General features: G+C 47.7%; 3 protein-coding genes across 3 annotated transcripts; 2 read left to right on the top strand and 1 right to left on the bottom strand.

The window, feature by feature from the left end:
• Positions 1-3,014: 3,014 nt before the first annotated feature.
• On the top strand, positions 3,015-4,313 carry mdm12 (ERMES complex subunit MDM12; the record flags this gene model as incomplete). The annotated part of the gene is made up of 1 exon (XM_015556878.1): positions 3,015-4,313. The coding sequence occupies one exon, from the start codon at positions 3,015-3,017 to the stop codon at positions 4,311-4,313; it is 1,299 nt and encodes a 432-aa protein (XP_015401201.1).
• A 642-nt stretch (positions 4,314-4,955) lies between these two features.
• Positions 4,956-6,528, top strand: ANOM_011621 (putative aspartyl protease; the record flags this gene model as incomplete). The annotated part of the gene is made up of 3 exons (XM_015556877.1): positions 4,956-5,138; positions 5,216-5,537; positions 5,627-6,528. The coding sequence occupies 3 exons, from the start codon at positions 4,956-4,958 to the stop codon at positions 6,526-6,528; spliced, it is 1,407 nt and encodes a 468-aa protein (XP_015401199.1).
• Positions 6,529-7,606: 1,078 nt separating this feature from the next.
• ANOM_011620 (Ras GTPase activating protein IRA2) lies at positions 7,607-10,364 on the bottom strand (the record flags this gene model as incomplete). Its single annotated transcript, XM_015556876.1, has 4 exons — positions 7,607-7,898; positions 7,989-9,831; positions 9,882-10,015; positions 10,066-10,364. Coding segments are annotated over 4 exons (2,436 nt in total), but the record flags the coding sequence as incomplete, so codon positions are not given.
• Between the last annotated feature and the right edge of the window lie 1,026 nt (positions 10,365-11,390).

Below are 11,390 nucleotides of genomic sequence, written 5' to 3'. Positions count from 1 at the left end.
TTCCAAGCCCCCTTTGGTACCTTTTTGTTATTTCTTGTAAATGGTGCTATTGCGGCACAGCTGTCCGCAGTCATTCTCTATCATTTTGGTACAAAAGCAAGACCGAGCAATTGTTATTTAAGGTCCTCACAATCCGTCGAACTACTAGGACAACATCACGGCGATTTCATCTCTAGTCTTACCCTCGAAGCAGATCTTTGAGCTGGACATCTTTCTTCCTCTCTGAAATCTACAAGTTGCTCGATCGAGTCGGCTTGACTTTCTCTATCTTTCAATAAGCCCGCCCTCTTCAGCTCCATCAACCTCAAGTCTTCAGAATGTGTTCGCAATACTTCTACAAGTATGACTGCGGCTGCACTCACCCCGAAGGGGATGTTGTCTACTGCGCAAAGCGAGGAACATCCTGCACCGGCGTGAGACAGCAAGTCCGGCGCCGTGAGGGCTACAACTGCCCTGCTCATGGTGGCTAGGGACTAGAAAAGTTACTGGTAGGAGGAATTCAACTGTGGCGGCCGTTTCGAAAAGCTCTCGCTAACTGGGTCCAGAAAGGCCAGGGGATTGTGGGACCTCACCCATCGCCTTTCGATATGTGCTTCCAGAAGCACGCTCAGTCCAGTCTTTGTCAATACTACAGTGCCACGGCACTCGCAATACTCCTCGAATTTTGTATTTTTGAAACACTTCGATGTATCCAAGCGAACCACTTTGGAGATTACGAGAGCTTAATCGGGAACTAAGAAAAAAGAAAAAAGAAAAAAAAAGGGTTTTGTGTCTATTTGCCGTCTGTCAATACCATGAATGCCCCGGCTCGGCTTTTCCCTCATAGCGTACGCATTGTTCTGTTTTGTGGTTACTACTGGTTGCAAGCGCCTATCCGCATCCTCCTGTTGTTTCATTTCTGTGATGTGCCCTGTGAACTTACTACTGAGGCAAAGGTTTCTTGTTAAAGCCACATTGTCGCTTATTTGTTGTTCTTGCTGCGTCTTTTCTACTAAGGCATTTGCTGCGCCGTATGTCGAAGTTGTTTAGCTGAATCCTACATTTCTGATCTGATTATATTATTTTCTTGAACTGAGACGAGGATACGCTGTAAGGTACTGGACTCCCTGATAGTGATTTCTATTCAATCTCATGTGTGCAAAGAGTTACACAATGAAGTCACAAGGATCGACCTTTTGATGCGATGGATCCATTATTTGGCCCCATAATCCTGAAGGATTTTTACCCGTCAAGCGTTGGAAGATCGATCATACTAGAGGGCTCTTAAAGAATAGCCTTCAACGATAACTTCTCTGGAGGTTGTCTAGCTTCAAAATCTCTACAATAATACTGTCGTGGTCACGGTGATGGCCAAGGCAAATCCTAGATCCGTATACCCTATAACAGGACAAATGCCTCACTACATATTCCTAAATCTATTGCCAACTCCAGTTGTTGAGCATTTCATGTGGAAGAATAAGCTTATGAGCACCGGATGCATATCATGAAACGGCGGGCTTTCCCAATCTCATTGTTCATCGCTGGGCACAGTGCGTTAAAGACAAGAATGTAAAGGAGTCTATCCAAGGTATGAACAAGGGGCGCTCGATTTCATCTTAATCACCTTCTGCTGGTTGTCATCATTTGCGAGCGAGGCGGTCCAACCGCTCCTACGGAACAATTACAAACTCCAAGAGCATTTCTTTCAGAAAAAAAAAATTTCTTCTTTAAAACCCACTCTTGGCAACTATGATTAGCAATGTATGTCAGCGGCTGCATTAGTACCGCATACGTCTCTCATCATCTGATTGCAGGCTCGTCGAATCAAATAATGAAACGGGGCACAGACGCTTGTTATCCAGTGGCGATCCAAATTGATTGAGAGCCAACGAAATAATAGAGATACCGAGTCAGTGAGCGTGAGGTGCGCGCGTATATTAGGTTCTGGAGGATCATGTGTTAAACTGTCTTTGGAAAGTGATGCGCAAGTGATGGGTCAAATCCCGCAGTTAGAGACCCATAAGAATTTTGAGTTATAAGACAGACGTTTAAGCCAGAGAACTGCTCTGCTGCGGATTGAGGGGCGGGATATTCTTCCTTCCAAGGTGCGCACAAAGGACTGCGTTGTGTCCTGCGGACCCGATGCGGTAGCGTCTGCCAGCCCACCGCAAGAAGCAGCAGATACATACGTGGCGTTTCGCCTCTGCGCCAAGAAGGTCTATCACCATCTCTTGAAAGAAAAGCAAGGCGAGGAGACTGCGGTACAACGTGCCCCCTCAAGAGGGAAAAGACGTTGCGGCAGGCGAACAATCAGACACCAAGATGGTTGCTAGAAAGTCAATCATAGGGAGAGCCCCCTGTCAAAAGAGTCATAGCAGGGAATGGATGAGTGTGATTCATGAGTGAAAATCACCAATGATAGTGGTTAGAATCTTGAATGTTGGGTACTAATCGGATGTGAAGTGGAACCGATGGATAGGTTCGAGGAGCCGAAGGCAGGAAGAGAGGGGGCTAGAGCAGGCTCGTTGTAGGCACTTGTGCCCGGCGAACACGCTGTTCCAGGGCTACCACCGTACGGCGCCGCAGAGATTGTGCCATCCTCTAATATGCCCCGAAATGGCGTCGGCTGCACTGGTGAACCAAAGTACTGGGTCAGGTAAACCTAAAGCGGTGTGAAAGCCGCGTGCATTGTAAAAGCCCTTCAAAGGGGGTTACCAGGGATTCTGAGACCCTTAAGAGGTGCCTGGGATATCCTTGAACATTGTACTTTGGGATTGTGGCCGGGAAATGCCATGGGAAGACGCCCATTGCTGATTTACAATGTCATCGATGAGGTTACTGCGTCATCACGTGACTGGCGCGGGACGCGAGTTGGTCCGCGGCGACTGCGCCTAAATTAATCCCTGTGGAGTCTCGCATTGCGGCGCAATTTCACCACCAGCTCCGGTCCTCTCTCGTCCAAGCGATTACTCGCTTTCACATAGCAACCCCTCTTTTGCCCACTTCGCGCCGAATAATTGCCTGCTGCACATGTAATGTCAATCGAAGTTGACTGGAGGACAGCCACCTCTGGGCCGGACGGTGAGGCTCTGGCCGAACGAATCCGCTCCTTCATCCATGACAAGTTCCAGCAGGTGGCCCTCCCACGATTTATCCGATCAGTTCAAGTTCACTCGTTCGACTTCGGGACTATACCCCCTGATCTTGAAGTGAAAGATATCTGTGAACCGTTTACCGACTTCTATGAGGAGGATGAAGATGACGAAACGTCCGATGTGTCCGAGGAGCTGGTCTCCGGGCATGGTACCCAGTGGCACCGGGAACACACCGAACCCATATTTCACGAGGAAATGGCAATGAATCGCCCGTTACGGGACCCATTCGACGAAGCTTTCCACTCATCGGCTTTGCGCTCACCAATAGAACACCTGAACCCTCACTTCCTTCCCCGTGCGGGCACTCCAGGTATTCCTGGCGGAACTTCTACGTTAGGGTACCACCTTATGTCCCTTGGTGGATTATCAGGGACACAAACTCCCCTTGCCGCGGTTGCAGGAGGTACACCATTTGCCAACGGTTGGACCGACCCTGGAGTGGGCGCAAGCAACAGGGGTCATCCAACCATCTCTGGCGCGGCTGCGGTGCATCCATCTCGCATGGAAGTTGATATCGATACTAGCAATCCTACCTCACGTCCTTCAACCTCTAGTACGCTCCCTTCTCATCCATCCGCGTCCAATCAACCCAGCGGTGATGCCACAACAGGAAAGGAACACGGGCCACTCGCCGAAGATGAACATCTGGAGGACCCTATGGCTTCAGGACATCCTCTTCGGCTGCCTCCTCGCATGCGAGAGCGCCGACCGGAAGATTTTCAAGTCCTTTGCCACGCTAAATACGCCGGGGATGTGCGGTTATCATTAACCGCAGAGATTCTTCTGGATTATCCCATGCCTAGTTTTGTGGGGTTGCCGCTGAAACTCAACGTAACGGGAATCACTTTTGACGGAGTTGCAGTCATCGCGTACATCCGAAAACGAGTTCATTTCTGCTTTTTGTCCGCGGAAGATGCGGATGCACTGATCGGGTCTGACCAGCAAGAAGCGAGAGGCCAGGACGATCGCCCATGGTCTAATGCTGACCCGACCGCTTCCCCGAAGCGCCAGGGAGGCTTATTGCAAGAAATCCGAGTTGAAAGTGAGATTGGTCGGAAGGAAGATGGGAAGCAAGTCCTGAAGAATGTCGGCAAGGTTGAGCGCTTCGTTTTGGCCCAGGTCCGTCGCATCTTCGAGGAGGAACTAGTTTTCCCCAGCTTTTGGACGTTTCTTATCTGATATCACCAGCCCAACTGTAAATTTTCTGTCTACGTTGAATATTTTAAACTCGGGGAAATAGTGCTCCCAATTGTATATTAGAACTACTATACTAATTCACGTGCTGCATCCACATGACTTCCATCTAGCTGAACGTCATCATTAGACTCACTTTTCCTTTCCACCATCTTGGCCTGCTTGGGAAGACTGTTGGACCAATTGAGTCTTCCTGCAGCATATTGATGTAATTAAGTTTCAGTAACTTCTTTGTGTCGGTTTCAGCTTTTGATGGTAACCTAGTGCCCCGTCCTTGCCATCTATGGGGACAATGAATGCTGTATGGCTCTACATCAGCCTTCCAAGGCGCACATGGTAAGTTCTTCCCCCTCACCATATCAATTCCCACAAAGAAGTATACGTAGCCCTCAAATCAATGGCGGATTGGGGGTCTATTTGAAGGTGTGCCGAGCAAACGTCACATCATGGTGCCCAATGGAACAAAAGCAAGAGACTTCCAACCCATTTTAACTATCTAAATAAGAGCTGGCCTTGTTTCAGTAATTTGACCCCTCACCCAATTTCAAAGGATAAAAGGCTTCTCAGGTCCACTATCGATGGAATGTACGCAACGATTACCGGAATTGCATGCTAAGATTGATCGACATGATTAAGTTTTGGTGCCTGGCCCTAGGGGCTGCTTACTATACCAATGCCCTAATGCTGGAGAAGAAGGGCACGCCTTCCGTGCTGGTGGTGCCCTCTGAGGGCAGGCGGTTCGCAGGTACTTACTATCATCATGATCGTCGTGAGAAGAGGGACCGTATTGTCAATCTAGAATTCTACGGGGTATGTGCAGTAAAACTGTTTACTCGCTCTCGTCGAGCACACAGAAAATTGCTTGTCCTGACCATTATAACTTATAGAACGACTTCTTCTACGCTAACATATCCGTCGGAAGCCCACCACAGAAATTGAAAGCCCAGTTCTCTACTCTTGATGACAGCAGTTGGGTGGTAGTGAGAGATAACGAAGAGTTGGCAGGATACATAGAGAAAGGCATCCTTGGTGGGTATAATGCGAGCGCCTCAACTAGCAGCCGAACAGTAAAGACAAATGCTACCGTCGACGGGTTCGACCAGGAGGATGTGGGGAATATTGATCTAATATCAGATACGATGATCGTTGGGGATGTGAAACTGGAAGCCATGAGGTTTGCTACTCTACGTGAGAAGGCCTCAATAGGTGGTAAGTTGTCCTGTGATAATGCTTTCCATCGAACTATGTCCACATACATGGGCTCAGTCCATCCGGCAGTCGGGTTAAACCGTGAATAGATACACTCGGCCTAGGATACAGCAGTGGCAACTCGGAATTCATCTCTGTCACCCAGGCATTGGTTGATGCGAAAGCTATCCAATCCCCTACCTTCAGCATGTGGATGGAGGAGAACCATGATCGGACCAATGTACCCGGTACCATTCTCTTCGGTGGCGTGAACAAGGCCAAGTATGTCGATAAGCTCCATACGTTACCGGTTATATCGCCTCCAGAGCTCAGCAAGTTATTTCGGGTCAATCTTACTGGACTGTCCGTGGGAGCAGACTTCAACACGAAGTCCATTTCGGCAGAATCTTTTCCCACAGGGGCTGTCTTTTCTTCCGCAACTGACTTCATCGGTTTCCCTAAAGCGATCACGCAAGACCTGTTTTCCCAGCTTAACGTCACCGAGTTTTATGACAACGGCCAGCCGATGTTTCCTTGCGACAAACCACCTGCGAATAAGTTGCTAACATTCTATTTCGGCGACGTAACTTTTAACTTCTCCCTCGACCCGTTCATAATTCAGGCTCCCTCCTCCACGAACCCTGAACAGAATAAGGAGGATTACTGCTATCTAAGTTTTTTGACGATTGAACCTGAGCGAAGTAAGGAGCTTGGTGGTGTCATAATCGGAGCTAATTTCCTCAAGTTGGTATACACAGTCTTTGACATGGGAAATGACGAAGTTTCTCTGGCCCAAAGGCGATGGGAGAAAGCGCCTGATGAGATCATGGAGATCAAACCAGGGAAGGACGGTGTCCCGAATCGCACAACACAGGAGACAGACAAGACGGACACGACAGCCAAGCCTGAAAAGACAGACGAGTCTATAGGATCGAACCTGGAATCAAGCAATGGCCTGAAAGCCCTCATAGCGGCGGGAGCCGTCTTGTTTGTTGCCCTGGTTTGGGGTTGACCTATTTGGGACATACTTCTTGAGACTCGTCAGTTTATATCTAGGTATAGTAGTTGCGATGGTCACCTTTACACAATGGCTAGGGGAAGAGGTATATACAGTCTTGAATTTTCACTTGCTAAGTATGTCTTCTATTGATGATGAAAATACGCGACTATCGATGTTATAACGAAGGAATGAGAATGAAAGATAACTTGCATGTCTATTTCAACCTAACTTGGTGGCATTGGACACTTATAAATCCACATATAACATTCATAGATAGACCAAGCAAAAGTATATTTTCGTAAAGCTAGACTTGAAAACTTGCCTGTGTGGTGTCTTGTCATACTTCACACAAGCAAGCTTCTAAATATGTACCTCGAGTTAGGGTTTCATGGCAACGAACTCAAACCATGATTGGTTGTATTAACGCACTATCTTCTACGTACTTGACTTCGTAATATGATAATGATCAAGTCAACGCTAGATTTGAAAAGTGCCTTTGGCACATATACAGGTTTATGTACTGCATCTGGATCCTTGTCAAGTGAATCGAGAACATGCTGCGAAAAATGATAGGATTCATCAGCCTGACTGATAGTATAGCATTAGATTATACACTTCCCTGAAGCGGTTGGTCATGAATTTAACAATTGCTAGATGTACATGAAATAGTGAGATTTTGACATAACAGGCGACTTCTGGGCCAAACAACAACGGAGCCATCCACGGAAATCAGATCAGAACGGGAACAAGAAACACACACAAATTCATCCAACAGGGTATACGTAAAGCCAAACCATCCAATCATCCCCGTCATGGCGACTGTCCTCGAACCAGCAAGGACTTGTCTCTCCACACCGGAATCAAAGGAACTCCCTTTCTCGGCAGATTACAGTCCTCCTATAGTCACATCTCGATACAAAAATTTCAAAACAGATCATAGTCCATATGCAACCCGTCAATCCTGCTCACTTTGAGGGGCATGAAACAGTCAAAAAGGGTACATATGCACCCTTGTGCAGATTATCGTATAAAGCTGGCGGTTCAAACAAAGCACACTTCCGTTGCTGTACTGGCAGTTTGTTTTGGCACCAAATCATAGTCCGTGAAGTTAGTCTGCAATAAAATCACGGACTGAGGCCCGGGCATTTCGCCCTCGAGCTAGTTGCTCGTTTTCATATACATCGTAATGGGATAGAGTAGAGATCTTTCAAGAGAAGCCTCTTACCAAGCCTTCTTGCGTGCAAACCGCTTGTTTAAGAGCATTAGCACCTTGGGTACGTTGAATTGCACGTATTCCAGGTCCAGATCCTCAAGGTTATCTTTCTGCATTTCTAACAGATCATCAAGCTTGAGATCTAGTTCCAGTAGCCCGCGAGCGCGACCTGTTCAATAGTTCTCGTTAGTATGCCATTAACGAAGAAGCTTCGAGATACCAGTGACAGAGAAGTAGAGTTGAGGACCGGAGTACGTACCTTTGTAATGCAGGCTAATCACAAAAGTGCCTGGCAATGGGCTCTTGAACATGAAGTAGATGTTGGCTCGTCGGTTCTCGGGAACATTACTCTTTCGAATCACGCCTTCCTTCTCAAGCTGTTGGTGGGTAAATTTGTAGGGCCCGAGCTCTTGATGTTTCTGCTGCTTTCTCTGTTTCCCCTCTGACTGGCTACGGACATTGTGCAGATAGGACTTGTATGTCTCCAACTGACCCACCAAGTATGCGTTATGGTCACGGATTGTCGCAAAGACTTCCTCAAGCTTCTTGGTCTCGTCCAGAACCTTCTCTTTCAAAGATCCCAGGTGCACCAATTCCTGTTCAACTTCATCTCGAAGCAGGCTGAATTCATCAGACCGATCAATGACACCCATTTCCTGTAGCTGACTTAACAGTTCCATGGTGCGAATACCTTTCCGCACCATGACGGCATCGTTCTTCAATGTAGCTGCGGCCTCCGCAATGCGATCGAGTCGGAGCGGTCGGCGGGCGACTACTGAGTTTTGAGGCAGAGATCGCAGGATTTGCACAAAAGTTGATTTAGCTTCCATAAAGAATATCTCCTCCTGGGTGATGTCCAGAGCGGATGTCAGATCGTTCACGGTTGCTTCCCACCGACTAAAGAGGGGAACAGTGATGGTCCTATTCTCTTTGCGTGGAACTTGGGTCGGTGCCGTGCCGAGCTCATTCAAGAGCTCATGCAGGTGCGAGTGCTGGTCTTGGGCAAGAGCCACACTGTGTTTTTCCAAAAGTGCGTGAGTGGCATACATCTCGTTGAGAGTGATCTGCAGCTCCAGGTCGCGCTTGGAAAGAGCCACATAGTTGTCCATTTCCAGGCTCTCATAGAAGTCCTGCACCTCGCACAAATCCAGCATGAATTTGTTGACACGCTCCTTGTTCTGCTGAATAAACGGTTGTAGTTTGGCCATGTATGGCTCTTTGGCGTAGGAGGGTTTGTTTGCCAGGTTCTGGAGCATCTTTGCAATCAAGGTCAATGTACGCCGAGGCTTCTCTGTAGGAGTTGCATCGATTAACATATAAGACCGCGGGGTGACGATGGCGGGGTTGATGAAACGAAGGAAAAAGAAGCCTCCAATCAGGGTACAGATGGTTTGGTCCTGAGCATCAGGGTATTTGCGTCGAGACAAGCTTCGAATCTGCTTGCAAATCCATCGGATACCATAAGGCGTCTCATCTACCGCGTCGATGATTGTTGATAAGAATCCATTGGCGATCTCCGTCAGTTTCCTCAACCGCGGTGCAATGATGGCCTGGACCTGGGCATTTTCTGCTGCAGCCTCTGCGGTAACGGACCTCGGCAAATCCGCCGGTAACGAGCCATGTTTCTCCTCATGTTCCATGACCATTGTTTCGTACACCTTCAGCGGGTTGATTTCTAGGTCGACATCGCGGTACTCAATCAACCGATTGATCTGGTCGGCCAGGACCTGTTTCAGGTAACTTTGACCAGGGCCACGGCGAGTATAAGTAGTCATCATGCGGGATACTGGGGTGTTCTGGCGCAAAAGCGAGGAGTATTCCGGAGTATTATCGAACTGGTAGGTGAGAACAGATTGGAACATGGTAAGAAGGAGATGCTCTTCACGGCTTTCGTACTGATTACCGTAGATGGTGAACATGACCGTCTGGAGGAGGGAGTCGATTTCTGACATGGAAACGAGACGACATAGGTGGGCGATATGACGAGGTTCGGATTGAAGAAGGAAGAGCAGATTGCCATACTTCTGAGTTTTCTCGTCGTTGGGGAAGAAACCCTCCTGGGGATCAATGGCTTCGTCGAGATGATTCGCAACTTCATTTTGCTAGGGATTATTAGCTAGGCATCACGACTACGAGCTAGCGACATTCTTACCTCCTCAAGGGCCATACGGTTCTGGATAAGTAAGGCAATCCGCGAATCCAGATATCGTACATCCTTTTCCAGGACGAAGTTCTTCTTCGATTGTGATGAGATCTTTGACTTGAGTTCTCGTAGATATTTTTGTGCTGGTTACAAATTAGCAGGATTCAATGGCGGGAACAGACAGTCAACTTACCCTTCGCCAAATCGTCTGAGATTTCCAAGTCTCTGTCCTTCGCGGACATCGACAGGTACAGTGCAGTGACTGAAAACCGCTTGGATTGGCGGAGAGACCGGGTATCGTGGGAAGACATTGTGTTTTGTCGCGAAACTGGCTGAAATGATGAGGAAGAGGACGTGGAGGTTCTGGAAGCCGGTTGCAACATAGTCGCTACGGACATTATGTGTAGTATGAAGGCGTTGAACCGTGTGATGAAGGGCGCACCAAGACAGCGCACCAGACACGATATATACCGGCGGGCAACCAGCCACAAGGGTCACCAAACGCCTTCGCCAACGGTCAGTGTAGAAAGTCGATAATAGTCGACGGATCCAGTCGCTGAATTTCACGTATCAGGGCTGGTCATCTGGGTCAACGCTATACGTCGCAATCACTGGTAGGTATACCCCTTATCGTCCGCGCTAAACGGTTGGTGGGTGGCCGGGAGGGGAGCAGGGAGGCGATGGCACAGGCGGCGGCAGCGTTTTCCGAGCAGTAAATCGGCAATTGCAAGGCTATCGACAGATACTGGATTGCAGGTGTCGCTAGTCGATTAAGAGAAAAAGAAAAGAAGAAAAGAAGAAGAAAATAGAGGGCTAGGAATAAAAAAGGGTAAAATAAAATGTCGGTGGAATGCCAACGAGGGGTGGAGCGCGATCAATAGGAGACACGCCTTAGCCAGAAGTCGCCGAAAGGTATCAGAAAAATCGCGAAATCTAGAACGAGAAGCGGTGGCCTGAAATAATTTCCGAGTAAGAGCGAGAAAAGAAGGATGTTTAAGAAACGGTTGATCAGAAAGTAGGTAGGTGCGTTAAGGAGAAGAAGACCGGCGCCAAAGAAAAAGTAGGGAGCGCAAGGCACCGGATGGAGATTAATGGGAGATATTTTGGCGGAGGGGGTAGAGGAGAAGAGACGAGGCAGGAAATCAGGAACGGGTCCCAAAGTCAACAAATAGGAAAAATTCAATATCCTGTACAATCGGGAGGAAAGGGTAAAAAAAAAAAATAAAAATAAAAATAAAAAGGGACCACTTACAATAAATAATTAATGGCAATCCTAATGGGACGATGATAATCAAAAATTTCACAATAGTAAAATAGAATAATGTAAATATGTCGGAATGGGTTCTTAATCTCATTAAGGTATGTACAGTGGTGATGGACTGATAGGGAGAGACAAGATTCAGAGAGGGGAATGAATGCATTGGCTGTCTTAGTCTGGTTTTTTGTATTTCATTTTTCTTTTAAGGGTGAGGTACGGAGTAAAAAATAAAAAAGAAAAAGAAAATATTGAGGGGGGGG

The sequence above is a fragment of the Aspergillus nomiae genome (genome assembly GCF_001204775.2).
Source record: "Aspergillus nomiae NRRL 13137 chromosome Unknown contig00647, whole genome shotgun sequence".
In the NCBI taxonomy this organism is placed as follows: domain Eukaryota; kingdom Fungi; phylum Ascomycota; class Eurotiomycetes; order Eurotiales; family Aspergillaceae; genus Aspergillus; species Aspergillus nomiae.
Note: the sequence above shows the minus strand (reverse complement) of the source record. Positions and strands in the feature narration are given on the sequence as shown.